At 44.2% G+C, this 26,152-nt stretch overlaps 1 protein-coding gene across 13 annotated transcripts in view; it reads left to right on the top strand.

Annotated features, from left to right (window-relative positions):
• Positions 1-26,152, top strand: part of TBC1D1 (TBC1 domain family member 1) — a 219,571-nt gene that overhangs the window by 104,731 nt on the left and 88,688 nt on the right. For 7 of the 13 annotated variants that reach the window (XR_014811898.1, NM_001444315.1, NM_001444316.1 and 4 more), the window contains 5 exon segments: positions 8,072-8,527; positions 10,464-10,553; positions 13,157-13,261; positions 14,460-14,592; positions 18,691-18,782. Coding sequence is in view for 12 of the 13 variants with exons in the window: in NM_001444315.1 (NP_001431244.1) it covers positions 8,072-8,527; positions 10,464-10,553; positions 13,157-13,261; positions 14,460-14,592; positions 18,691-18,782 (876 nt within the window). In the remaining variant the exon portion in view is untranslated. 13 annotated transcript variants of the gene reach the window in all.

The raw sequence follows: 26,152 nt of genomic DNA on the forward strand, positions 1-26,152 counted from the left end.
GTGAGCTGTGGTGTAGGTTGCAGACGCGGCTCGGATCTGGCGTTGCTGTGGCTCTGGCATAGGCTGGTGGCTGCAGCTCCGATTCGACCCCTAGCCTGGGAACCTCCATATGCTGCGGGAGCGGTCCAAGAAATAGCAAAAAGACAAAAAGACAAAAAAAAAAAAAAAAAATTGATGGATACAAGACTCCCAGCTTACTGGCTTCAAGCATAGCTGGATCCAGGTTCTTAATCCTATTCAACCGTCATTCTCTCCCTCTTTCTCCCATTCTCTTCCTCTTTGTTCCATTCTCTCCCTTTGTTCTGCCTCCTGTGGAATTCTCTGGTATGCATTTACGTGTGATGGCCCCTGTGACTTATGTCAACTTCCAGACTTATATCAACAGAAATGAGTGCAAAAGTAAGGTTTCTCGACCTTGGCACTACTGACATTTGGGCCAGATAACTTAGGGTGGAGACTGTCCTGTGCATTGTAGGATGTGCAGCAGCATCCCTGGCTTCTACCACCTGGGCGCCAGTAGCATCACTTACCTGCCATTTGTAACAACCAAAAATGTCCCCAGGTATTGCCAAAAGATACCTGAAGAGGAAAAGGGCAGAGTAGTGCAGAATTGCCCCTGTTTGAGAATCACTGGTTTAAAGAAATAGCAAGTTTCTTTCTTTTTCTTTTTTTTTTTAGGGCCGCACCTGTGGCACATGGAGGTTCCCAGGCTAGGGGTCTAATTGGTGCTGTAGCTGCCGGCCTACACCACAGCCCCAGCAATGCTGGATCCTTAACCCACTGAGCGAGGCCAGGTATTGAACCTGTGTCCTCATGGATCCTAGTTGGGTTCATTAACCACTGAGCCACAACGGGAACTCCGAGAAATAGCAAGTTTGTTTTTCCTACCAATTCCATAAAATATGTGGGCCTAACAGTCCTTGGTCTGGAATAGGTTATGTGCCCAGGCCTGAACTAATTATGTGGTGGGGTGGAGTAATAGATGTGTTGATCAGCCTAGTCCAGAGTTACCAGTCCACATGGGAGCTATGGGTCGGGTGAGCCCATGTATCCCATCTAACCATTGAGGTGGGAGTGGGCTGAAGTACTAATTATTATTACAGGAGAGGGGGATGGATTCCATGTAAGACCCAAATAACCCCAAACTCCCAAACCAAAGCAAAGACCATGTGGACTGCCCCAGGGCCTGGGAGATGTTTTTGAGCTGAGAGTGAAGTCTTGGTGTGGCAGAGAGGCTGTGTCTAGCTTCAGGTTGGTGCTGTCCTGGCTCCTCTGCTTATTAACTGGGTAACTTTGGGCTAGTTTTTCATCCTCTTTCTCAATCACATTACATCATGCCTGTAAAAATACTATTTTTTGGTAAAATTTTTTTTGAAGTATAACAAGTAGAATTATACATAAACTACATTTTGAGTAATCTTACGTAGCTAGCACCCAGATCAATAGACAACAGTCCAGAAGGCCCCACACAGGCTCCCACCCAGTCCTCTTTCCTCCAGAGAGAATCCCTATTCTGCATTCTGTTGTCATAGTTTAGTTCCTCCTGTTTGTAAAATTGGGCAAAAAATTATACCATGAATTCTCTTATACCTGTAGCTTTCACTTGCTGTGGTTTTGCATTTACCCATGTTGTTGCATATAGAAGAGCTTGTTTATGAGTTCCTGTCGTGGCTCCGTGGTTAACGAATCCGACTAGGAACCATGAGGTTGCGGGTTTGATCTCCGGCGTTGCTCAGTGGGTTAAGGATCCGGCTGTTGCTGTGAGCTGTGGTGTAGGTCGCAGATGCGGCTCAGATCTGGTGTTGCTGTGGCTCTGGCGTAGGCCGGCGTCTACAGCTCTGATTAGACCCCTAGCCTGGGAACCTCCATATGCCATGGGTGCAGCCCCTGGAAAAGACAGAAAGACAAAAAAAAGCTTATTTAGTCTCACATCCACAGGCACTGAGGTTTTAACTACGCCGAGGTTCTCAAGGACTTTTGAGGAATAAAGGAGAACAGGTAAAAAGGACTCATGTGCCTGTCACCTAATAGAAGGTCCATGTTCTTCTCCTTTCCTCTAAGATTATTGATTTGGGTATGAAAAGATGACACCTGGCACTCACTAGCTTGCAAATCAATTTGAACAATTTTTTTTTTTTGTCTTTTAGGGCCACACTCACAGCATAGGGAGGTTTCCAGGCTAGGGGTCCAGTTGGAGCTGTAGCTGCCTGCCTTCGTCACAGCCACAGCCACGAAGGATTCAAGCCGCGTCTACGACCTACACACAGCTCAGGGCAACACTGGATCCTTGACCCACTGAGTGAGGCCAGGGATCCAACCTGCATCCTCATGGATCCTAGTCAGATTCGTTTCTGCTGAGCCATAATGAGAACTCCCTGAACAAGTTTAATGTGTTTGGTCCTGGATGATTTTAGATGGAACAAATCAGTGTTGGTGCTCCGTGCTCTAGCTGGTTTCACTGTTTTGTTTATACATACACACACTGTGACCAAATCTTCCTTCCTTGGAGATCTCTCTCTCAGTGTCAGAGTTTCCAAAGGGCATCATTTATAGAAACTGATTATGGCATGTGTCCTGGAGAAGGAACCGGCGCTTTGTTTAATGGTTTCTTGTAGTATAATTACACATTTTTAGCTCCCCTGCCTTGTAGAAAAGGGTTCTCAGTGTTCCTTTTCAAAGATTATGTAACATACATAACTAATACTGGGTGATTGCGTGGTTAACTGCTAGTTCATTGTATTTATGAATGTTTCTTAATCTTGGGGAGATTATTTTGAAGTAAACTCCAATCAAATTGTAGAGTAGCAGAGTTTCCATTGTGGCTCAGTGGGTTACAAACCCTACTAGTGTCCATGAGGATGTAGGTTCGATCCCTGGCCTCGCTCAGTAGGTTAAGGATCCAGTGTTGCTGTGAGCTGTGGTATAGGTCACAGATGTGGCTTGGAGCCCATGTGGCAGTGGTGTAGGCTGGCAGCTGCAGCTCCAGTTCAACCCCTAACCTGGGAATCTCCGTATGCCACGGATGAGGTCCTAAAAATGAAAAAAAAAAAAAAAAGAAAAGAAAAAGAAGAAGAAGAACTAGGGGGACTGAATACTACTACTTCTGTTTTACATTTGACACAAGATCAAGACCCAGAGGCTGGATAGATGAGGCTGAACCCGGGAGGCTGAACCCATAGGGGCCAGCAGTCCTCATTATGTCTTAAGTGCCAGGCCCTCCCCAGGCAGCTCACAGCATACTGATCTCTCTTGGGGGTGATGTAGCACATTCATGTGACCTTTGGCTAAGGGTCATGGCACAGCAGCCAGAAGCAGAGCCTTGGTTCCGTGTGAGGGGCCAGCCTTCTCTAGCACATGTCGGAAATCATACCTTTAGGTGTGTCTCTTCTTCCCTGCACTGTGAGCCTCTAATAAGGCCGGGAGGAGTCACGTCGCAGTCATTCTATGAAGTGTATTTACATCTTCATTTCCAATCTAGCCTCAACAGGCCAAACTGCCGGGTAATACGAATGCTTGTGTGTCTTATCTAGGTAGTGTCAGATGGCCCTCTTATTCTCTTTAAATAATTTAATTATCAAGCACTAGGAAGAAGATTTTTTTTTTTTAAGTATTTTGTCTGAAATTCAAGGCAGGTAAATAGAATGAGGAGACACGTTTAATTTATTTTTAATGATTTTTTTTTTTCATTATAGCTGGTTTACAGTGTTCTGTCAATTTGCTACTGTACAGCAAGGTGACCCATTCTCAGTACACACATACATTCCTTTTTCTCACATCATCATGCTCCAGCCTAAGTGACTAGATCTATTTCCCGGTGCTACACAGCAGGATCTGATTGCTGACACATGGTTTAATTTAGTTTTTTTCCTCTGTTTACCTTGTTTATGACCAACACATACAAATAACCACACATCAACAAAAACAAAACACAGGTCTGTTCCTTCTGGTAAACAGTTACGTTGAAGGATGGCTTTCTGTTTGAAGTGCTTGTTTTAATTCCTTGCAGTGAAGGAACGTTTCATCCAACAGATAAAACACTGTGGCCTGCCATATTTTTGCAGTTTTGGAATGCTTTCGTCTTAAATAACAGGAGGAAATGCTAGAGTTTTAAACATAAATATAAATATGTGCTGCTTTAAATCCATGTAATATTTATTTGTTACTAGTTGGCAGAAAAACAAAAGTATAAGTGTACAGTAAAAGGGCTTTTCACTCTAAATACTGTTTCAGGAGCTCTTTCTTAAGTCCTTGTGAATAAAATTACACTTGCAGTATGCTTATAATCCTTTAAAATCTCCAAATCCTTAAAAAGAAACTTGACCCAAAGGTTTAAATAAGGACTTTATTTACAAAAATGAATATTTATAATTCTTTTAGAGTATCGTTTTCTGGCTGCTTATAAAACAATATCCACTCGAGCCTGCTGTGAAACTTCATACTATATTGTGCATTTGTTAGTATTCGAATTCAAAAGAAACTTGTGAAGATAAGTACAGACTTACTTGAAAAACTGACCTTTAGAATAAACTCGTAGTTTGACAGAAGGGCATTTTAGTAAATTTTTGTATGTTTAAACAGGGCCTGTTCCTTCTTCATTGACAATTCACTTTAACATTTTTGTTGTGATTTCCATTGTGAAAGGAAATAAAAACAAATTTCAAGCCCTTACTGAATTTATCTCAGCAAAATGTTCAGATTCTTGTTTTTGCTGTAGTTAGTTTTGATTTACTTTATCTGCTTATCTGCAATCAGAAATGACGTAGCTATTATTGCTGGGACTGAACTAAAAAAAGATTTCTGTTAAAAGTACCCAGATCATATCAGTGGGAATAAAACCCACTGACCTCAGCATGTTTGCCCTAAAAGGGTCTGTGTATTTGCAGTAAATATCATACCTCGAGGTATACATTCTCATAGACGAAAGTTTCACCTTGAGACGTTTTCTTCAGTTGTTTGATTATTTTGGAGGGTCAGTGTCGGCACCCCCCTTTCTTTTTATGTAAGTCTGTCCATGAGCTGCCAGCTCCCCCAGGCCAGTCTTAGCCCTTAGTTGATTCTCAGTTGCCACCCCTCCCTTTCTTGAAGAGGGGGTGCTTGCTTCCCTCGCCATCTCTGCCATCATCCTTGCCTGCCTGCCCTCCTGTCTCTGCCTGAATGTGGCTGCATCCCAGCATCCTGTCTCTGCCCCCATCCTTTCCTTTCCCTGTTCCGTCCTCCTCCTGTTGAATATGTGTGTATGTATATGGGCTGTTGATGTCCGGTCTGCACGCCTGTTTTGGACTCCAGGCTGGTGTGGCCAGCTGCCCATGTGACCATCCCTCCTCTTTCAGGTCCTCCTGGTTGTACTCAGCATGGACGCAGGCAGCGCTCAGTGTGATCTCGCCCCAGACCTGCTGCTCTGTAGTCCCTACTTAAGATGCCTAAGCCAGAGCCCTGGTAAAGCGAACTGACCTTTCAGAGTTCTGTAAACTCAGGCACAGGTGGTGCTTTTTAGCTAGTCTCCTACTGCTCTTGACTTACAGAAGTGTTTAAAAAAAGTTAGCTTTTTAAACTGTTGACAGCTTATTGTTGAAACTGTGTTTGGCACTGTGCCTTCAAGTAGTCTGAAATCGCTATGTTCTTGTCAGGATCCCTGTGATTTTTTTAACCCCAGTCACATAGTTCACTAAAGCAGAGCGATGGAGGGGCTGGTCTTGACTGAAGCATGTCTTTTTTAAGATTCTGATTAAACTATAGGACAGGAGTTCCCATCATGGCTCAGTGGTTAATGAACCTGACTAGTAACCATGAGGTTGCAGGTTTGATCCCTGGCCTCACTCAGTGGGTTAAGGATCTGGCATTGCCGTGAGCTGTGGTGTAGGTCTCAGGCTCGGCTCAGATCCCACATGGCTGTGGCTGTGGTGTAGGCCGGCAGCTGCAGCTCCAGTTTGACCGCTAGCCTGGGAACCTCCATATGCTGTGGGTGCAGCCCTAAAAAGACCAAAGACAAAAAAGAAAGAAAGAAAGAAAGAAAATATAGGAGAAATGAGTGGTCATAGCTCAACTCTGCCTAAGGATGATCTTCTCTTTAGCCTCACATGAGCCTGTGAAGCAAGGGAACAGTCATGTTCTCTACCTGGTGTATTACTTACGTTTGTACCTTTTATCACTGAGTCACTATGTAAATTCAAGTGACACATTTTCTCTTTTCTTTAATATGTAATGAAAGGCACCATTACTCACTTCAGATGCAGTGGAAGACCCAGCATATAGAAATGTCAGTTATTTTAAGAAGCCTCAAAAGACTGAGTAAGCTTTGAATTTTCTGTTCAGAGAGTGAGGCTAATCATCAGGAAGATTCACATGACTCCTGATAAAATAACTTTATGCACTTGCTTAGAAAAGCGACAAGGGTTTTACTTGCATAAACTATTATTGTTATTATTTTTGAAAAAGCCATTCTTTACCCTCATGGAGAAAGCCTTTACCTGAAAAATCCTGTAAGCTTTATTTATTTTTTTCCTCCTCAGAGAGAGTAGCTGAGGCTGATTTGCTAAATGTCCTGCAGTGACTGGTTGGCAAAGGTGTGAATGAAACCTAGACTTTCTACTTCCTTCTCTCTGTTCCTGTCCTTCTTACTGATGAACAATTTTTAAGCCTCCATAGGATGTATAGCTATTTCTCAGTAGAGGAATGAGCTACAGCCCAGGCAAATTCTCACTGCTGGTGGATCCTTGATGTTGAAATTCTGGCTTACTTAGTGTCACTTAGATCTTATGCTTCAGGAATTAATTTTTTAAAATGTAAAATATGCCTAAAGGTAGTTTGACTCTTTGTATGATAAAACACCTTGAGAGGATATGTCAGTCTTTATGGCACAGATTGTCTTTAAGGTGTGTCTGATATAAAATCACAATGGGAAAAATCTTTTGAGTCATTGGATGTTTGGGGATTATGCTATGAACACAGACTATAAGGCTTAGTTTTTTAAAAAAACCTGCTAAACCCACCCCCCTTTACTGTATGTCTTGATCTTTGACCTGAATTGAAAAGGAGTTTGGCTTTCTTTTCCTTCTGTAATGTTGTTATAAAGATGTGGGGTCTATGGGTATTGGGGCCTTAAATTGGATTTTCTTACAAAGAGAAAAGGAAAACATGGCTTTGGGTGTTAGGTCATAACAAGAGCTAGGTCAGAGCTAGGTCCTTCCTTGTGAAAGTTGAATGCGTGCCTGTCTTAGTGCCGTGGCTTTACACCACACAGAAGATCACACAGATGCTTATTCCTGTGGTTGAGGATTCGCCTCTGTCTGCGGCTCCTGTGAAGAATCTTGTCAAAAGCTAATGATGAGAGGGTGTAGCAGTAGGGCTGACAGCCGCCCACGAGCCCCTTTTGTTCATTCTTTTGATCATGACTTTAAGAACCAAAGGCTTTAGAAATGCAGTAGGAAGAAGCCCGTGTGTTGCTGTGATAATGATACTGTCATGGGTTTGCTTACTCCATGATTAAAACTTCCTAGGTCTGTAGTCGATATTATTCACGTGTCACGGAATATAGGACTGAGGAATAGGCTGTCAGTTTTCATTAGAGAAAATGATGTTATGATTAGAAGAAATGTTTTTCAAGATAATCTCAGTCTTATTCTTATTTCATCATTTGTGGAGAAGATGATGCACTGCCAAGCACTGCCATGAAATCTAGAGTAACCAGTAAAATCTGTTTCTGGGACAGATTTGGGGGGGCGTGGCAGCTTCTCTGAGAGGACCTTTGGCTTTCTTTGCAGCGGGGCGGCGGGGTGGGGGGGCAGCCTGGATTTGCCTTGCCATGTGTGGCAGTGGATCTGTGGGCTAGTTGCCTAAGCTTGTGGGGTGTTGGTCATGTGAATCCTGCGTAGCCCCGGCGCGTAAAGGTGCTTAGCATTGTCCCTCCTCTCGTCTCTGTGAGAGGGGCATGTTTCCTCTCATGGTCCCCCGTCCGTGCAGCAGCTCGGTCAGGCCGCCTGGATGGTGAGAGCCCGGCTTTGGCCCCCGGGGCAGGTGCGGGGCTGTGGGCCCGCCACTGGGCTTCCAGTAACTCTGGCTCCTCTCCCGGCAGGTGCCCGAGATCATCAGCTCCATCCGGCAGGCCGGGAAGATCGCCCGCCAGGAGGAGCTGCGCTGCCCGTCCGAGCTGGATGACACGTTCGCCAAAAAGTTCGAGGTGCTGTTCTGCGGCCGCGTGGCCGTGGCGCACAGGAAAGCGCCGCCCGCGCTCATCGACGAGTGCATCGAGGGCTTCAGCCACGTGTGCGGCGGCTTCTCACCCGGGTCGGTGCTGCCGCCCCCGCCGCCGCCGGGGGAGCAGGAGCCCGGCCCGCGGCCCATGCGCAAGTCCTTCTCCCAGCCTGGCCTGCGCTCCTTGGCTTTCCGCAAGGAGTTCCAAGATGCCGGCCTGCGGAGTAGCAGTTTCTTCAGCTCCTTTGAGGAGAACGACATCGAGAACCACCTGATGAGTGGGCACAGTCTTGTGCAGCCCACGGATATTGAGGGAAATCGAACCATGCTCTTCACGGTAAAATGCTGCCAAGCCCTGTGCGCACCCCCGCCCGAACCGTGTGAAATCTGCGTTACCCAGCCGAGATCCTTCGTGAAGTGCTTTTGGCTTTATGTGTGAATCTGTGTATTTTTCTACTGAATACTTCTTTGCTTAGGATAAAATCCTTATTCAAGTCCCCATTAGCCTGGGGAATCACCAGGGGGAAACGTAAAGAGAATCTGCCTTATATCCTGTATGATTTTGAACCTCCTCTCCCGTAGTTGTGAAGACACCCTTTCAGTGTGGAAGGAACAGTTAATAGGCGTAAAGAGGCCCCCAAAGACGTTTTCAAAAAAATGTGTATTAATTTTAAGTAATATATTTCAGTAGCCTTTTTTGGAAAATACTCTCGCTTTACTATTTTTATTAATTTGCGAAATACCCTTTGTTAATGCAGATGACTAGATTTGGGGATAACATGGCATTTGAAGTTTATACCTAAACTGAAGTAAGTAATTTAGCCAGTTGCTTACTTACTTTTTTTCTTGAAACGGTTTGGTAAACTGACAGTGAGCCAAATGCCAAAAAAGGCGTGGGCAGGGAAGCCGTCCCTGGCAATGGCAGCTTCTGGATTCCCTGCTGATCCAGGCCCCTCTGGACAGCTTGCCCTCCCTGGGAGTCCTCTGTGTCTGAGCTGAGGGGATTCAGAGCCGTCCTAGCAGCGAGCTGGCCTTCGACCATAGTGGGAGCTGATTATTCCTCGGCCTCCTCTCTCTCTCCTTTGGCTTAAGGCTGACGGACATTCTAGAGAGAGCACAATTAGCTCAAATGCAACGTCTTGTTTCTGTGCCTAACTCAGAGCAGTGGATGGCAAGGGGTGAGAATGCTAGCTGTGTGGAGGCACACAGGTTTAAGATCACGGTGTAGCGTCAGAGGGCAAGTGGGGTCAGCTTTTCCCGGTTTTCATTGTTGGCCTTGTACACTGAAACGAGTGCTACTTTGGCAGTTGGACTTGTGCTGCCATCTGTGATCTATACTTAAAAAAACAACCACAACCTCTTGGTGCCATTGGGAAAGCTACTCAGCACATTTGTTTTCAAGTACTTGTTGTGTAACTGCTGTCTACAGGGTCCCTTGCAACATGCTACAAATATAGCAGTGAACAAAACAGTGAACAAAACAGGCGTGGTCTCTGCCCATGTGGAATTTAGATTCCAGGAAGAGACCAACAACTGACTGTACAGCTGATTGTCTCACTGAAATGGTGATAAATGCTGCAGAGCAGGAGGGGAGGATGCTGTGAGGGCATCCGAGCACTCAGGGAAGGCTTCTTTGAGGAAGTGATTTTCACCAAGCAGAGGTTTTGTTGAGGCCAGCTGGGTTCGGGGGGCAGCAGGTGAGGGAGGGATGCTGGGACCTAACAACATGGTCACTGCAGCACCATCCTCTTCTGCCCCAGATCTGTAAGGACCTGCTGATTTATGCTAATGCTCTAGCTTCAGAAAGTCAGGTAAGCAGCAGTGAGTACCTAGCGCATAGTATGTACTTAATAAATGATAGGCTGCTTTAATTATAATTTGAGAAGACCTTTCTAATCATTAGAAAGTGTTGTGGAAATTTTAAATGAGAAGCTCCTGTTTCCTAGGAGATTCACTTAACGTAGGAACCTCTGTTCCTTGCAAACTGGAGCCTGTGGGAACCTGAGGCTTTGTTGCTAACTTTTGGGTATTTGGTCCTCTCACCCCAAGACTGCCGCTGCTGTAGGTGAACGCACCGATGGTTGTCTGTGCCCCCCGAGATCTGCAGGATAGATTGTAACCTTGAAGTGATCTGCATGAGATGGTCAGAATTCTGTAGGAGCTTGACCCCTTTTTTCCTTATTTTCATGGGTCATGAAGTGAGAAAGTTTGTATGGCAAATTTGAATTCAACCTTCACGAGAAGCTAGTTTCTTTTTTTCTTTGTCTTTTCAGATCGGTCAGTCTGAAGTTTACCTCATCAGTCCTGACACCAAAAAAATCGCCTTGGAGAAAAATTTTAAGGAGATATCCTTTTGCTCTCAGGTAAATGGAGCTGTGTTATCAGCTCAGTGGCCATTGAATTTTTTAATGAATTCTACTGTCTCATTCAGCAGAAGTGGTTAAGGTCACAGGATGTGTGCTTTCTAAGTACCAGATTTGTGATCTTGTATTTCTTCTTCCTTTTGTATATTAAGGCATAATAGAAATATAACTTTGAAATTAAGATTTTTGCTTTTAACAACCATACTCTACTGGGGCACGTAGGGCTCCTTTTCGTTGTTTCACTCATTGGTGGTCATGCTCTGCAGCCCTGTTTTCCAGAGGTCTGGGTGTGGGTCTGGGTCTGTGTGCATGTTTATATGTACATTCATATACACAGTGGTACATTTTTAAATAGATACTTGTTTCTACTTTACAAAAATTCATAATTTTTTTGTTGTTGTTGTTGTCTTTTTGCTATTTCTTGGGCCACTCCTGCGGCATATGGAGGTTCCCAGGCTAGGGGTTGAATCGGAGCTGTAGCCATTGGCCTACACCAGAGCCACAGCAACGCGGGATCCGACCCACGTCTGCAACCTGCACCACAGCTCATGGCAACGCCGGATCGTCAACCCACTGAGCGAGGGCAGAGACCGAACCCGCAACCTCATGGTTCCTAGTCGGATTCGTTAACCACTGCGCCACAATGGGAACTCCCATAATTTTTCAAATACCAATGATCATTATTTCTTCTTCCTTAAAACATGATAAATAGTGACTACCTTTCAGGATGTTTTCCTCAGAATACAGTGTCTACTTGAGTTCATTCTTGCTCATCTGGGTGTGTTTCATAGAGAAATGTTGGAGAATCTGTCAGTTATAAAGAGCTATGCCAATTTCACTCAGGATCTTCCTAGCAAATCTGAATTATTGTTTGATTACTTTTTAAAAGTCTGACTTGTTTCCTCATTTCCATTTTCTCAACATTAATAAGGTAGGATGGAAGTCTCATTGTTTGTTGAATTATAGCATGATCTACAGAAGGATTCAGCAGGGAATTTTCCTCCCCAAAAGGTGAAAATGATGTTCCTGAATAAGATCAAATAAGGAACCATTTACAAAGGAAAAGTTTTTTCCAAATCCTGCTTTCCTGGGGAGTATCCTCTAGCATATGCTTAGCTTTCTCTTGGGAAATGTTGACGGAGATGCTGGGATATGTCAGGGATTGCCCGTTTATTGGGAAATAATTGTCCTGAAACTGAGCTTCTCCACAGCTTTTTATCTTGATTTGCTGCTATTTCTATTGAAATGTTAATATTAAATATTTTTCCTTTTTCATGTGATTGTTTTAAAGGGTACGTTTTACCTGATCACCTGACCTTCAGGCTCTCAGCACTCATATCTCTGTGTGCTGGTGTTTTCAGGAGACACTGCACATTAATATTTATGGGTGATGCTGTATCTGTATTGCTGTTGTGCCTCTCAGCTGATACTTTCAAAACAAGTATGCATGTTGACATTTATTAAAAAGAGCTCTTAGGAAACTATGGTAGAGCTTGAGCCTTAATAGCTTATGTTTAAAAGCTTCTCTGTTCTTTATTGTGTAGAATTTTTTTTTTTTTCTTTTTCTTTTTGTCTTTTGTCTTTTTTGTTGTTGTTGTTATTTCTTGGGCCACTCCCACGGCATAAGGAGGTTCCCAGGCTAGGGGTCTAATCGGAGCTGGAGCCACCGGCCTACGCCAGAGCCACAGCAACGTGGGATCCGAGCCGCGTCTGCAACCTACACCAGAGCTCACGGCAACGCCGGATCGTTAACCCACTGAGCAAGGGCAGGGACCAAACCCACAACCTCATGGTTCCTAGTCGGATTCGTTAACCACTGCGCCACGACGGGAACTCCCCTATTGTGTAGAATTTTTAACTCATTGTTTCCACTAGTTTACTTCAGTATTTATCTCTCTGTTATTTTAAGAGTACAGATGTCTTAAAACTTTTCTTTAACTTTTATGTCTATATGTGTTTGTGCATGTGTGCTCATGTGTGTGTACAGTTGTGTTTCTTCATTAGTCTCTCGTCTTATTCCTTAAGACCCAAGAGAAGTTGTAATTTTTCTGTGTCAGCTTTTCTCCACTTCCTTTTATTACTAAAATGAGCATTAAAAACTTCAGTTTTGGGAGTTCCCGTTATGGTTCAGCATGTTATGAAACTGACTAGTATCCGTGAAGATGGCGAGTCTGATCCCTGGTCTCGATCAGTGAGTGGGTTAAGGATCCAGCATTGCGGTGAACTGTGGTGTAGGTTGCAGATGTGGCTCGGATCCCGTGTTGCTGTGGCTGTAGTGTAGGCCGGCAGCTGTAGCTCTGATTTGATCCCGAGCCTCGGCCCCTCCATGTGCTGTGGGTGCGGCCCTAAAGAGACCAAAGAAAAAGAAAAGAAAACTCCAGTTTTCAGTTCCTACTTCTCTTATTGTGGGGATAATCAGAGTAACATTTTAGTAGAACTTCATATTTGAGAGACGTTTTTAGGTATTTAAAATATCTGAGAAAATAATACTCTTATAGTGTCTTTTAAAATTGTGCAGTATAAACCTTAGGTTGTATTTCTGGCAGTGGTGCCTCTTCTGGGTACAACTCACTGTCCCTTCCTCTCCTCCCTGCCTTCAACAGGGTATTAGACACGTGGACCACTTTGGGTTCATCTGCCGAGAGTCCTCGGGAGCTGGAGGCTTTCATTTCGTCTGCTATGTGTTTCAGTGCACGAATGAAGCTCTGGTGAGTGAGAAAGAGCAGTTCTTACCTTGAAGTCTCCTTTGCAGGGGATTTCAACCTCCCTGATTTCTTTCTGAAGCAAAACTGTATGGCCTCATTGACCTTATTTGGCTTTAATTATTCATTCATGACTGTTTTCTCACTAGCTGGTATACACCTGAGCTTGAATATGCATTTTCAGTTTTCATTGTTCTTAAAGGCCTGCTCACTTTCACCCTCTGCATTAGAGTTTTCATTTATTAATTTGTTGGTTTATTATTTTGGGGCTGTTCCTATGGCATGTGGAAGTTCCTGGGCCAGGGATCAAACTCATGCTGCCGCAGTGATAATGCCAGATCCCCAGCTCGCTGAGCCACCAGGGAACTCTTGCTTTGGCTTTATAAAAATGTCGTTTTGAACTTTTGATCAGAAGAGTTGGTTTTCGCTCAGTATTTAATTTACATCTAGTTTTTACTTTATCTCCTTGAAGAGCTTTGAGCTTTTGTAGTGTTTCTCAGACTGTATGTAATCTTAGCGGTTATTATGGTTATTATTCATTTACCTGTGACTAGTAGTCCTGAAGAATCTTAAAGTACTGAGTCTTTCCACAGCATCCTGAAATCTCTGCCCAGCTCATTTTAATTATTATTTTTCTTTTTTTTAAGGCTGCACCCACGGCATATGGGGTTCCCAGGCTTGGGGTCCAATCAGAGCTGTAACTGCTGGTGTGTGCCAGAGCCACGGTAACTTGGGATCCGAGCTGTGTCTGTGATCTACACCACAGCTCATGGCAACAACAGATCCTTAACCCACTGAGTGAGGCCAGGGATTGAACCCATGCCCTCGTGGATCCTAGTCGGGTTCGTTAACCCGCTGAGCCACAACAGGAACTCCCATCTGCCCAGCTCATTTATTATTTATTTATTTATTTTTGCTTTTTAGGGCCTCATCTGAAGCATTTGGAGGTTCCCAGGCTAGGGGTCCAATGAGAGCTGTGACTGTTGGCCTGTGCCACCAGCCACAGCCACACAGGTTTGGAGCCTCATCTGCGACCTCCACCACAGCTCATGGCAATGCCAGATCCCTAACCCACTGAGCAACGCCAGGGATCGAACCTGCAACCTCATGGTTCTTAGTCGGATTCGTTTGCGCTTCACCACAATGGGAAGTCCTGCCCAACTCATTTTAAATGGACATTTTACTGTCTCTTCTTTTTGATCAGGTTGATGAGATTATGATGACCTTGAAGCAGGCCTTCACGGTGGCCGCAGTGCAGCAGACGGCCAAGGCGCCGGCCCAGCTGTGTGAGGGCTGTCCCCTGCAGAGCCTGCACAAGCTCTGCGAGCGGATCGAGGGTGAGCAGGGTCCTGCAGTCTGTGACATGGTGGGAGTCACGGGTCCCAGGCAGATTTGTTGGACGGTCCTCCCTCACAGGGGCTTGTGGTAGTTACAGGGATTGTAGGTGAATGTCTGCTGCATGTCAGGTTTGTGCTGGGTGCTCCCTTCTTCGGTCTCCTCTCCACGGGGCTCTGTGGGTAGTGGAGGAGTTAGGGACTCAGAGGGCATAGGACTGGAGTGGTATGAGTGGTCAGTCACGGGCGCTGCTCTGCCGAGGTCTAGTAAGATAAGATCTAAGAATTTCCACGGGGTGAATTGATTAGAAGGTCGTGGAAAACCTCTGCCAGAGCGGTTTTAGTGGAGGGGAGTGGCCAGAGTGCAGGTCGCAGTTGAGGCGCCCATGAGAAAGCGCTAAGGAAGTGGTGCTGTGAGTATGGACTACAGTTGGGCTTAGGGAGAAACTGCAGTAAATGCTAAGATTTGCAGGTAAGGTTGACTGAATATTTAAGATAGTCCTGGCATTGTACTGTTTTCTTTTACATGTATTAATCATCCATTTAATCCTCACTACTTTGTGGGAGGAAAAGGGATCATTTGCTCCTTTGTGGGGTAAGTGCAAACCCCCTACTTTCTGGGGTTTTTTTGGGATGATAGCCTCCCTGAGGAGTAAGAAGTGGTGTCCAATGTCCCTTTTTAACACAGGCATCCTCTTAAGGTATTAGAAAGTTCATTTGCTGGCATTCTTGAGCTCTTTAAAATGAATCAAAATGATCAACACTTTCAACCGTGTTTTTCTAGTTGTTACTCTTTGCTGACGTCATACAAAATGTATCTGGGAACGAGAAAAGTTGTGCTTTAACAGGAGATCCCATCTGAGAGGATCGCTAACCCTTCCCTCAGTGGTTGTCAAGATAAGGTAAACGATGACGGAAATGTCCCTTATGAGCCTATTAAGAAGCCAACAATGACTTTGGCCTTGACGATAAAGCAGATCATGATCTACAGAAACTGGAAGCGGTCCAGAGTTCCCTTTGATGAATTTTTCTTTGGTCTGGCTTAGCTTTCAGAAAGCTATAGCCGAAAAGTTTAATCGTGGTGGGGATTTTACTGCTGTAGTTTTGGAATTATCATCTCATTCATCTTTTTACCTGATAAAAATGTAAGCAAAGCAGAAAGCTCTGCTAATGTAAAAACCTCCATTAAATAGCACAGTTAGAAGGCTGGTGAGGGTATGTTTTGCTTACTTGATGGGACACATTTCTAAAATAGAGATGGCGCATCATTAGAGCCTTCCTTAATAGAGGAGATGCTGATTCTTTTATGAACAGTTTGAGGTTCTTGCTTTTTGCCGTATTGCATCCCTAAATGAAGTGGTTTCTTTCTTTCTTTTTTTTTTTATTACTCAAATGAATTTATCACATCTGTAGTTGTATAATGATCATAACAATCTGATTTCACAGGGTTTCCATCCCACAGCCCAAGCAGATTCCCCCCACCCCCCAAACTGTCTCCTCTGGAGACCATAAGTTTTTCAATGTCTGTGAGTCAGCATCTGTTCTGCAAAGAAGTTCTGTCTGTCCTTTCTTCAGATTCCACATGTCAGTGAAAGCATTTGATGTTGGTGTCTCATTGTATGGCTGACTTCACTTGCATGATAGTTTCTAGGTCCATCCATGTTGCTAAAAATGCTGGTATTTTGTTCTTTTTGATGGCTGAGTAATATTCCATTGTGTATATGTACCACATCTTCTTGATCCACTCCTCTGTCGATGGACATTTAGGTTGTTTCCATGTCTTGGCTATTGTAAATAGTACTGCAATGAACATTGGAGTACATGTGTCTTTGCGAGTCGTGGTTTTCTCTGGATAGATGAGTGGTTTCTTACAGCTCGTTATATGTTCCCATAAGAGTAGCTCTGATAGAAAGTTCTGATCTGGCCAAGAACTCCATAAACTGTGGAGAGGACCAATGCTATGGCCACGAAAAGATACACTTAAAAGATTGTGTTTGTGTGTTTGTTTGTTTCTTCTTTTTTTTGCTAAAAAAACTGGGGGGCGCACACCCACAGCATATGGAAGTTCCCAGGCAAGGGGTCAAACTGGAGCTACAGCTGCTGGCCTACACCACAGCCACAGCAATGCGGCGTCCAAGCCTCATCTGCGACCTATACCACAGCTCGTGGCAACATCAGATCCTTAACCCACTGAGCAAGGCCAGGGATCAAACCTGCATGCTCATGGATACTAGTCAGGTTTGTTATGGCTGAACCACAATGGGAACTCCAAGATTGTTTTTCTCGACCAATTGATGTAGCGACGTATGCTCTGGAAACTATAAAATAGAGAAAATATGCTGTCCGGGTGGGCGGCGGTGGACACTCCCCTCTAAAGTGCTCTCCGGACATGTGAGAGGTGCAGCTGTGCTGAATCTGAAGTATGGACGACTGCTAGTATTTATATAGATAGCATTTTGCTTATTTTAAAGTTTAGAGGAGCATTTTGGGAATTCCTGGAATGAATTCTACTTTCACTAGAAAGAAAAAAAAAAACACCTGAGGTTTCCTTTTCTAAGTAAATGTGCCTCTGGCAAAGCAGAGCCATCATCAGAGCTCCTTTTATAGTAAGAGCCTTTTCAGCCGCCAGCATGAAGGCAGGCTCCCTCACTGTGGCTGCAGGGACTTAGTCTGGGAAGGCCCTGAACTCCGGTTCCCTTTCTCTGCCTGGTTCCTTGCCTCCCTTCGCCCCTGTAAAATGAAGCCTTGTGACATCACGTGGGGAGTGCTGCCTTCTTGCTGCAGAAACTACCCAGGCATGGCTGAAGGTGGTAAGAAGCCATGTGGAAGGTGCCCGGTGGGGAGGTGGGGAGCAGGCGCCCTGTTGGAGGACCGCCTCTTTTTTTTTCTTTTTTTTTTTTTTTTTGTCTTTTTAGGGCCGAACTCTCTCGCATATGGAGGGTCCCAGGTTTGGGGCCCAGCCCTGGGGCAGGCTTGGGTACTGATTGGCCTTCCGACCTGTCAGTCTCCGGGTTTCTCTGGACCTCAGCAAACTCAGCTGTAAAACAGAGGGGTATGATTTCCAAGTCCCTGTTCTAGATTTGAGAGGTGTCCCTTTTGGCTCTCCTTAGTTATGTAGACAAAAGTCTGGCTTAGAGCCTCTGCCAAGCCCCTGGCCATGGGCTCACCCTCCAGAGGAGGAGACAGGGTAGCAGGTGGGTGGGGACAGGACTGTCCTTGGAATACAAGTAATTAGTAGCAGTTTTTTTCCCCGTGATAGTTAGGTCAGCAAATTCTTTCATCCCAAATCTTCTCATCACGTGTAACATTTATCTCTGGCACCAAGAAAAGGCAAAACAAAAAGGCAAAACTCCGAATGGTCTTCAGACTGTTCATAAGCATGTGGTGGGAAAAGGAAAGTTGTCACACAAGTCACTTTTATGTGAAAAATCCAAACGTGCAAGAGAAAATGGAGCAGGAGTTGTTTTTTCTTAAGTAAAGTTGTCTAGTTTACATATGAATACTCCTGAGAGGAGGTCCCTGGGGGCTTAGCAGTTAAGGATCCAGTGTTGTCCCTGCTACAGCTCAGGCCATTGCTGTGGCATGGGTTCCATCCCTGGCCCAGGAAATTCTGCATGCCACAGACACGACCAAAACCAACACACACTCCCAAGAATTTGTTTTTTGAGGACAGTGTTCTGATTGTGTGAGGCATTTTAACATGGAGCAGTGGTGGAAAAAAAGGCATTTGGGAACCCCACAGAGCTGAGGTAGAGTCCAGTGTGGTGGTCTTTGGACATTCAGTGAGCTCGCTGGGTCTCAGTTTCCTGGACTGTAAAATGGGGCTAATCAAATCCTCTTCATCAGATTGTTCTGAGCATTAAATGAAATGATAGAGGCCTGATGTGTAAGTCAGTGCCTAGCACGTGAGGGCACAATCAGCAAACATTCCCCGCTGCCACTGTCATCATCACCGACGTAATTATCGATTAGCATTTCCATAAAACCTCAAAAGCCTGAGGAGGGTGGTGGGTAAGTAGAAGAGGGAGTGAGTACGGAAAGGGCTCACTCTGCCCGCTAACTGTTTTCATGTCTCTCTCTCTTTTTTTTTTTCCTTAATAGGAATGAATTCTTCCAAAACCAAACTAGAACTGCAGAAGCACCTGACAACATTAACTAATCAGGAGCAAGCGACTATTTTTGAGGAGGTTCAGGTACAGTCCTGGTTTTTAATTTCCAGAAGGAAGGAAAAGGCAGGCGGCTTCTCTGTGAAATGTTATTGATAAAAAAAAAAAAGAAAACAAAACAGCCAAGTAGACCTGCCAGGGCCTGAGGAAGTGTCCCCAAGTTCCTCTTGGTTTAAGCTTTAACAGCCTGAGGATGGGAGCCAGATCAGACCTGGAGATTCCTATCAGGGTTTGGTTTTCATGTGAAAAGAACTGAAGCAGGGGAGCCTTCCCTGAAAGAATGAGAGAAAGGGAATTATAAAGTGGAGAGAGCCTCAGGCCAGGAGACAGGGGTCTCCCCGGAGGCCACCAGCTCTGCCTGCCCATCTGCCTGCCCGGGGTTTCAGCCCTGCCTGTGGGAGTCTTAAGGATATAACATTTCATACATGAAATTGAACATAATTGTTCTTCCTCTCTCTTTCTCTCTCTCTCTTTTTTTTTTTTTCCAATTTTAAAACTGAGTTTAGATGATCTTCCCTAATATATTATACATCAAACCTAAACATAAAAAGAAAGTACAAAACAAAACCCAGACTCCTGGGTTAAACCTGGAAACTTGCTCTCATCCTTGCATTGAGATGCGGGTATCTCGGGGAGACCCCGCTGTGTGTGCTGGCATGCCTGTAGTCTGTTCATTATGAATCTTTAATGAGCTCATCAAAAATTTCAGGTCTGCGGTAGCCGAGGGCATTTTCTGTGGTTTCGTGGCAGTTTTCTAGGGAGGAGAGCATATCAGAAGACAGCATAAATCTCTTTCGTGGGGAGGACAGTGGCTGGGGTTCTGCACATAGAGGGGTCTTGAAACAAAGCAAGGAGGCCAGCGAGTCTAGATGGTACGTTCTCTCTCCTCCTCATTGAGGGAGAGGCTGTAGACAGATGATCTGGTTTCAGTTTAGAGCGAGTAAGTAAGGAGTCGTCTTTTTCTTTTTGGTCACATTTTAGAGTTCTCTTTCCCTTGATCTTCCGCGGTAGGATTGCGTATGTTTGTAGGAGGAAAGCATAGGAAGATTTATTTTAGATTTCAAAAATAGCTTAGAATGTAACTTTGACAATTTCCAATTGCCTTTAAATTTTCTTGTTTTCTTCTGCATCGACTTGAGACACACTGACTTGAGAGACACTGCTTTTTTTTTTTCAGGATCTTTAGATTCTAAGTACACGGTACTCTGACAAAGTTAATGTAATTTGTACTTAGAATTCCTAAATGGACGGACAGTTTGCTTCAATCTGATTGTTAGTGCGTTTATAATGGGGCCCTTTTCGTCTGATGCTGGCCCACTTTGCTGTTTTAGTGCGCTCGAGTCACTTTGGGGAACATCTTTCTAGCAAGCATAGAAGAGGCACATTCCTCCCCTAATGTGAGTTTCTCTTCTTTTTTACTTAGACCGCACTGTGTAGCTTTCCCCCAAACAGTGTGATAACTCAGGGTGGGTAAGTTCTGCAGCAATGAAAAGTTCCCGATGGATGCAATTCAGAGACTCTCCATGATGCATGCAAGTTTGAGACACTCAATACATTATGGCCGAGAGACTTTTCAGAGAAAATTCAGTGACAAAAGTTTGCTTAAAAACATGCGTTCAGGAGTTTCCATTGTGGCTCAGCGGAAACAAATCTGATTAGCATCCACGAGGACACAGGTTCCATCCCTGGCCTTGCTCAGTGGGTTGAGGATCTGGAATTGCCGTGAGTTGTGGTGTAGGTTGCAGACGTGGCTCAGATCTCGAGTGGCTGTGGCTGTGGTGTAGGCCAGCAGCTACAGCTCCTATTTGACCCCTAGCCTGGGAACCTCCATATGCTACAGGTGCAGCCCTAAAAAAAGACAAAAAAATTGCATTCAGTTAATATCCTAGGGCCCCCACGTGTGTTAGAGTAGGCTCTGTAATTTTGTTCACTGGCTTTGAAAAGCCAGTTTGTCTTCCATCATTGTAAGTGTGGCTCTTCTTTGAATAATACAAATTTGACATAGTTCTCTTCTTCTGATGGCTTATTGGTAGTCTTGTTAAATTATTTCCTCAATGACCATACTTGGTTTATAAAATATAAACCAAATCATCAAGTTTCTTTTTTAAGTTGTAGTGCTTGCTAATGTGTTTGAAAATCAAGCGTTTCAGAAAGATCATAAGGAAAAATATGGCTTTGCAGTGTTGTGAGACCTCTTATGAATAGAATGGTTAATATTTTCCTTTGTACAGCTTTTCCTGGAGAATAATTTGCTTCTGAGGAATTCTCTAAGGGCAAATTTTTTTTTTTGTCTTTTTGCCTTTTGTAAGGCCGCTCCTGTGGCATGTGGAGGTTCCCAGGCTAGGGGTCTAATTGGAGCTGTAGCTGCTGGCCTATGCCGGAGCCACAGCAACTCGGGATCCGAGCCGCGTCTGCAACCCACACCACAGCTCATGGCAATGCCGTGGCTCATGGGATCCTTAACCCACTGAGCAAGGCCAGGGATCGAACCCGCTCATGGTTCCTAGTCAGATTCGTTAACCACTGAGCCACGACGGGAACTCCTCTAAGGGCGAATTTTTATAAAGCAGGCGTACTTACTATTGAAATTAATAGTAAGTATGTGATTACTTAAATCGTTATTAAAGCATACATATTCAATGTTTTATAAATGTTTCCTGCAAAAAGAAAAGGCAGCCCAAACAGAACCATAAAGAAAAAGAAATCATGAATTACTGTGCGGATGATGCTGGGGCTTATCACTGCTGCCAGCAAGCCGGCTTTGACTTTGAGCTCTGAGAGAACTTGGTGCCAGGTGGGTATGTGAGTATTCTGACCCTTCTCTTTCTACAAGGACTCATGACATTACAAAGTCACTTTTTAATTTATGATCTCTGTGAAATGTACAACTTTCAAACGTATCTAAGTGGGCATAGGAGGTGGTGACCCCCTCTGCCAGGGTCCGGCTGGCTCCTCATGCTGCCCCCTGCTGGCTGAGTGCATGTCGGTTGTCCTCAGGGGGAGAAATTGCTTTCAAAGTAGGGCTAGTAAAGAAAATGTCTCAAAGCCAAATTCTCTTCATCTGAATGAGTGTATTTCAGGGAATGACTTAATTCATACTCAGTAACTAAGTCAAGTAGATTTATACTCAGTGGATGTTAATAATGGATTAAATAAAATGACTTCACAAGTTAAAGATTAATGGAAGAACTTTGTTTTTACTTTGTACAGAATATATATCAACTTGATTGGATTTTCTGTGGTCTTAAAGTGATTTCTTATAATTTTTCATTATAATTTTTTTTTTGCCATTTCTCGGGCTGTTCCTGCAGCACATGGAGGTTCCCAGGCTAGGGGTTGAACTGGAGCTGTAGCCGCTGGCCTACACCACAGCCACAGCAGCTTGGGATCTGAACTGCGTCTGCAACCCACACCACAGCTCATGGCCACCGGATCCTTAACCTACTGAGCAAGGCCAGGGATCAAACCTGCAACCTCATGATTCCTAGTTGGATTCGTTAACCACTGAGCCACAACGGAACTCCTTTTTTTTTTTTGGCTGTGTCCTTGGTACATGGAAGTTCCTGGACGAAGGATTGAACCTGCAGCACAGCAGTGACCTGAGCTGCCACAGTGTCAATGCCAGATACTTAACCTGTTGTGCCCCAAGCGAACTCCTGGAAATTGATTTTTGAATTGCTTTTACAACCAATTTCTAGTCGTCTCCCCCCCTCCCCCCCATAGAAATGAAGTTAAGAAACTTGTAACAAAATTGGCTCTGTTACCTTAACAGGCAGTTAACTGTATTATATTGTTATTTTTTAAGAACAAAATATAACTATAGAAAAGTGCTCAAATGAGTGGTGTATAGTTCAATGAAATAAAAAAAATTTTGAAGAATAATTGATTCATAATCTTACGTAAGTTTCAGGTATACCGTGTGGTGATTCACAATTTTTAAAGGTTATATTCTATTAATAGTTACTGTAAAATGTGGGCTGTATTTCAGTGAATTTTTATAAGATGATTCCACCTGTGCAGCAGCCCCCAGATTGGGAAATAGAGCATTTCCAGCCGCTGAGAACCCCCCCTCGGTACTGGCCCCAGGCGCCCACCATCCTGACTCCTTACACTGTAGGGTAACTTGGAGAAGCAGCTTAATTTTTGACTGCAAAGAGATAGGCTCCCACTGATAACCTGTTGTTTCCCTCAGACTTTGCTCTTTGACTCATGAATGTTCATAAAATTAAATCACCTTTAGGCATAATGATGTGCCTCACTGCGGCACGGTGAGGTCCCATGGGGGGCATTAAGGGGATGACACCTTGATAATCATTTTCTCTCAGTAAAAGGGTAGCCCTCTAGTCATGTTTTAGTTGTTTTTTTTTTGTTTTTTGTTTTTGTCTTTTCTAGGGCAGCTCCTGCGGTATATGGAGGTTCCCAGGCTAGGGGTCTAATTGGAGCTGCAGCCACCGGCCCATGCCAGAGCCACAGCAACTCGGGATCCGAGCCGCGTCTGCAATCTATACCACAGCTCACAGCAACGCCAGATCCTTAACCCACTGAGCAAGGCCAGGGATCGAACCTGCAACCTCATGGTTCCTAGTCAGATTCGTTAACCACTGCGCTACGACGGGAACTCCTGTTTTAGTTATTTTAAGCATGGGCTTATTTCTTGACCTGTGTGACACCACAGACATGGCCTTCTCAGCTTCACTGACTTTCCTCTATGATGTTTAACGAGCTCCGTGACTCAGGGTTTGGGCAGCTGCTGTGGCAGTACTTTATGCTCAGTTTAGTCTCATTTTCTGTCCATTTGTAGTTTCTTTCTTGTGTATGTTGAGGAAGAGGAAAGTATTAATAATGTCTCTCTTATTAGTGCGTTCTTAGCCTTTTTTTTTGCTTTTTAGGATTGAACCTGCAACATATGGAGGTTCCCAGGCTAGGGGTCCAGTCGGAGCTGTAGCTGCCGGCCTACACCTCAGCCACAGCAATGCAGGATCCGAGCCGCATCTGCGACCCACACCACAGCTCACGGCAACACCGGATCCTTAACCCACTGAGTGAGGCCAGGGATCGAACCCACAACCTCATGGTTCCTAGTTGGATTCGTTTCCACTGTGCCATGATGGGAACTCCTTTTTTTTTTTTTTTTTTTTTTTTAAAATTTTGAAGTAGTGATTGTGAAGAATTTCTCTAAGAAAAATAGAGATTTTTCGTGTGAGAGCAGCTCAAGGTTTAATTAAAGAGTAGGAGAAGAAAGAAAGGGGCCGCTCTTGGGTGCCTGCTCAGAGGCTTTGTAATTCTTGTCTACTCTTCTTTCCTGGACTTAAAAAAAAAAAAAAAGACTTTTATTTTTTAGAGTAGTTTTAGTTTTACAGAAAAAGTGGGTGGAGCTGCAGAGAGTTCCCATAGAACTTCTCATATTCCACCACCTCCCCCAAGCCAGTTTTCCCCATCAATGTGTCATTTTAGTGTGTACCTTTATTACAATTGATGAGTTAATACTGATGCATTTTTAGTAACTGAAGTCTGTGGTTTCCATTAGAGGTAACTTGGTGGGGTACATTGTGTGGGTTCTGATAAGTGTTTAATGGCAGCTATTCACCATTCTGGTAGCATACAGAATCGTTTCCCTCCCCTAAAGCTCCTCTGTGCTCCCCCTCACTCTTCCCAACCCCCAACCCCAGGCAGCCATACTGTCCCGACAGTTTTATCTTTCCAGGACTTCATATAATTGGAATCATATAGTATGTACCCTTTTCACATTGGCTTCTTTCCCTTAACAACATGTGTCTGAGGTTCCCCCATGTCTTTTTATGGTTTGCTAGCTCATTCCCTTTTAGTACTGAGTAATATTTCATTGCATATACCACGGTTTATCTATTCACCTGTCGAAGGACTTCGGGTTGCATCTGAGTTTTGGCAACTAGGAATAAAGCTGCTGTACACATTCTTGTGCAGGCTTTTGTATGGTCATGTATTTTCAGCTCATTTGGGTGAGTACAGAGCAGTGCGATTGCTGGATCGCATCATGGGAGCATGATTGGTTTTGTAAGAAGCTGCCAAACTGGCTCCCCCAGTGGCTGTACCACTTCACTTTCCCACCGGCAGTGGGTGAGAGTTCCTGTGGCCTCCTGGGCTTTGGGCCCAGCGTATTCAGCATATCTGCATAACTTCCTGAGGTCGGCAGAGTGAAAGGTGGGTTGTGGGACACGACTACCACTTTCCTTTTTTGAAGACCCAATGGGACCCTTCTCTGGAGAAATCTGCTTGTTGCATAAAACATGTGAAAAATGTATACCATCAGGGTTCATGGCTTGGCATCCAGATTGAGAGCATCTGTTCTAACCTTTCAAATATTTTAATCCTTAAATCTGAAAGGTGAAAGAACAGGAAGTCCTCCCTGAAAACAACTCCTTCTAATCATTTACCATTATTTCCTTGAGTAACAGGAACAACTTATCCTTTCAAATGATCTCTGCCAAAGAGGGACTGTTAGAAGGTCTGGGTTAGCGTTACCTCTGCTTCTACAGCCTGTGACATGGAGAGTAAAATCGGTCCTCAGTTATTAGCTGGGCAGCTGAGAGGTGCTTCGACCCACACTCAGATGCTTGTGTAGTCTATCCATTTATTACACCGTGACTTAGTTTTAAAGGGCAGGCTAGGGGTTTGGAGTAGGGCGAGATGAGGAGCAGGGCAATGGATCGTTGTCATTATAAAAACATGTTTCTAAAATGTGTAGACTAGAAGCTTTGTGTATCTCCAGAGTAATTCAGTTTTGTTTTCTTCATACTCAGGGAAAGTGATTAAATACATTAAATTAGATGGTCTTCTAAAAATGAAATGGTATTTTACCTTTAAAGAATTTGGGAGGCGGAGGAGACCTTGCAGTAGATACCGAGCATAATTTTCATTTGAGCAGATGGAGAAGCAAAGATTGAATGATTTGATCACACTTCTAGGCAGCACCTTGAACCTGCTTGACCTGATTTCTAGTCCAGTGTGCTTTGTCACTGCCTTGCCTGGAAAAATAAAAGGCATACAAAGAATTTTTTTTAAAAAAAGAAATAAAAAGAAATTAAGTCCGTGCTATGAAGTTTTGTGAGCAAGTGCATGCCTTGCGGGGCTTCCAGAAAGTGCTTTATGACAGACATGTGGAAGGAACCGTGACCTTGGATCCAGTTGCTGTTTTCCTTTCCAGTTCCCGTAACCATAAGAGCTTATACGTGTGTAGCCATCATGGCCCTTGACCTCCGGGTGTTTACACAGATTTTGTCCTTTTCTTATGTTTTCAAGACTGTTTACTTAATATTTTGACTAGGCCTTTATCTGATGTGAAATCTTTATTTTAGGTATAAGGACATCACAGGTCAAAATCTACATTTGGCCCACTGGCCCCATTCTTCTGTTTCTTT

Source organism: Sus scrofa, chromosome 8, assembly GCF_054392235.1.
Source record: "Sus scrofa isolate SSC_HxYL_T2T_F1_AM1 chromosome 8, Sscrofa_HxYL_maternal_Yorkshire_Landrace_v2.0, whole genome shotgun sequence".
NCBI classification, from domain to species: Eukaryota; Metazoa; Chordata; class Mammalia; order Artiodactyla; family Suidae; genus Sus; species Sus scrofa.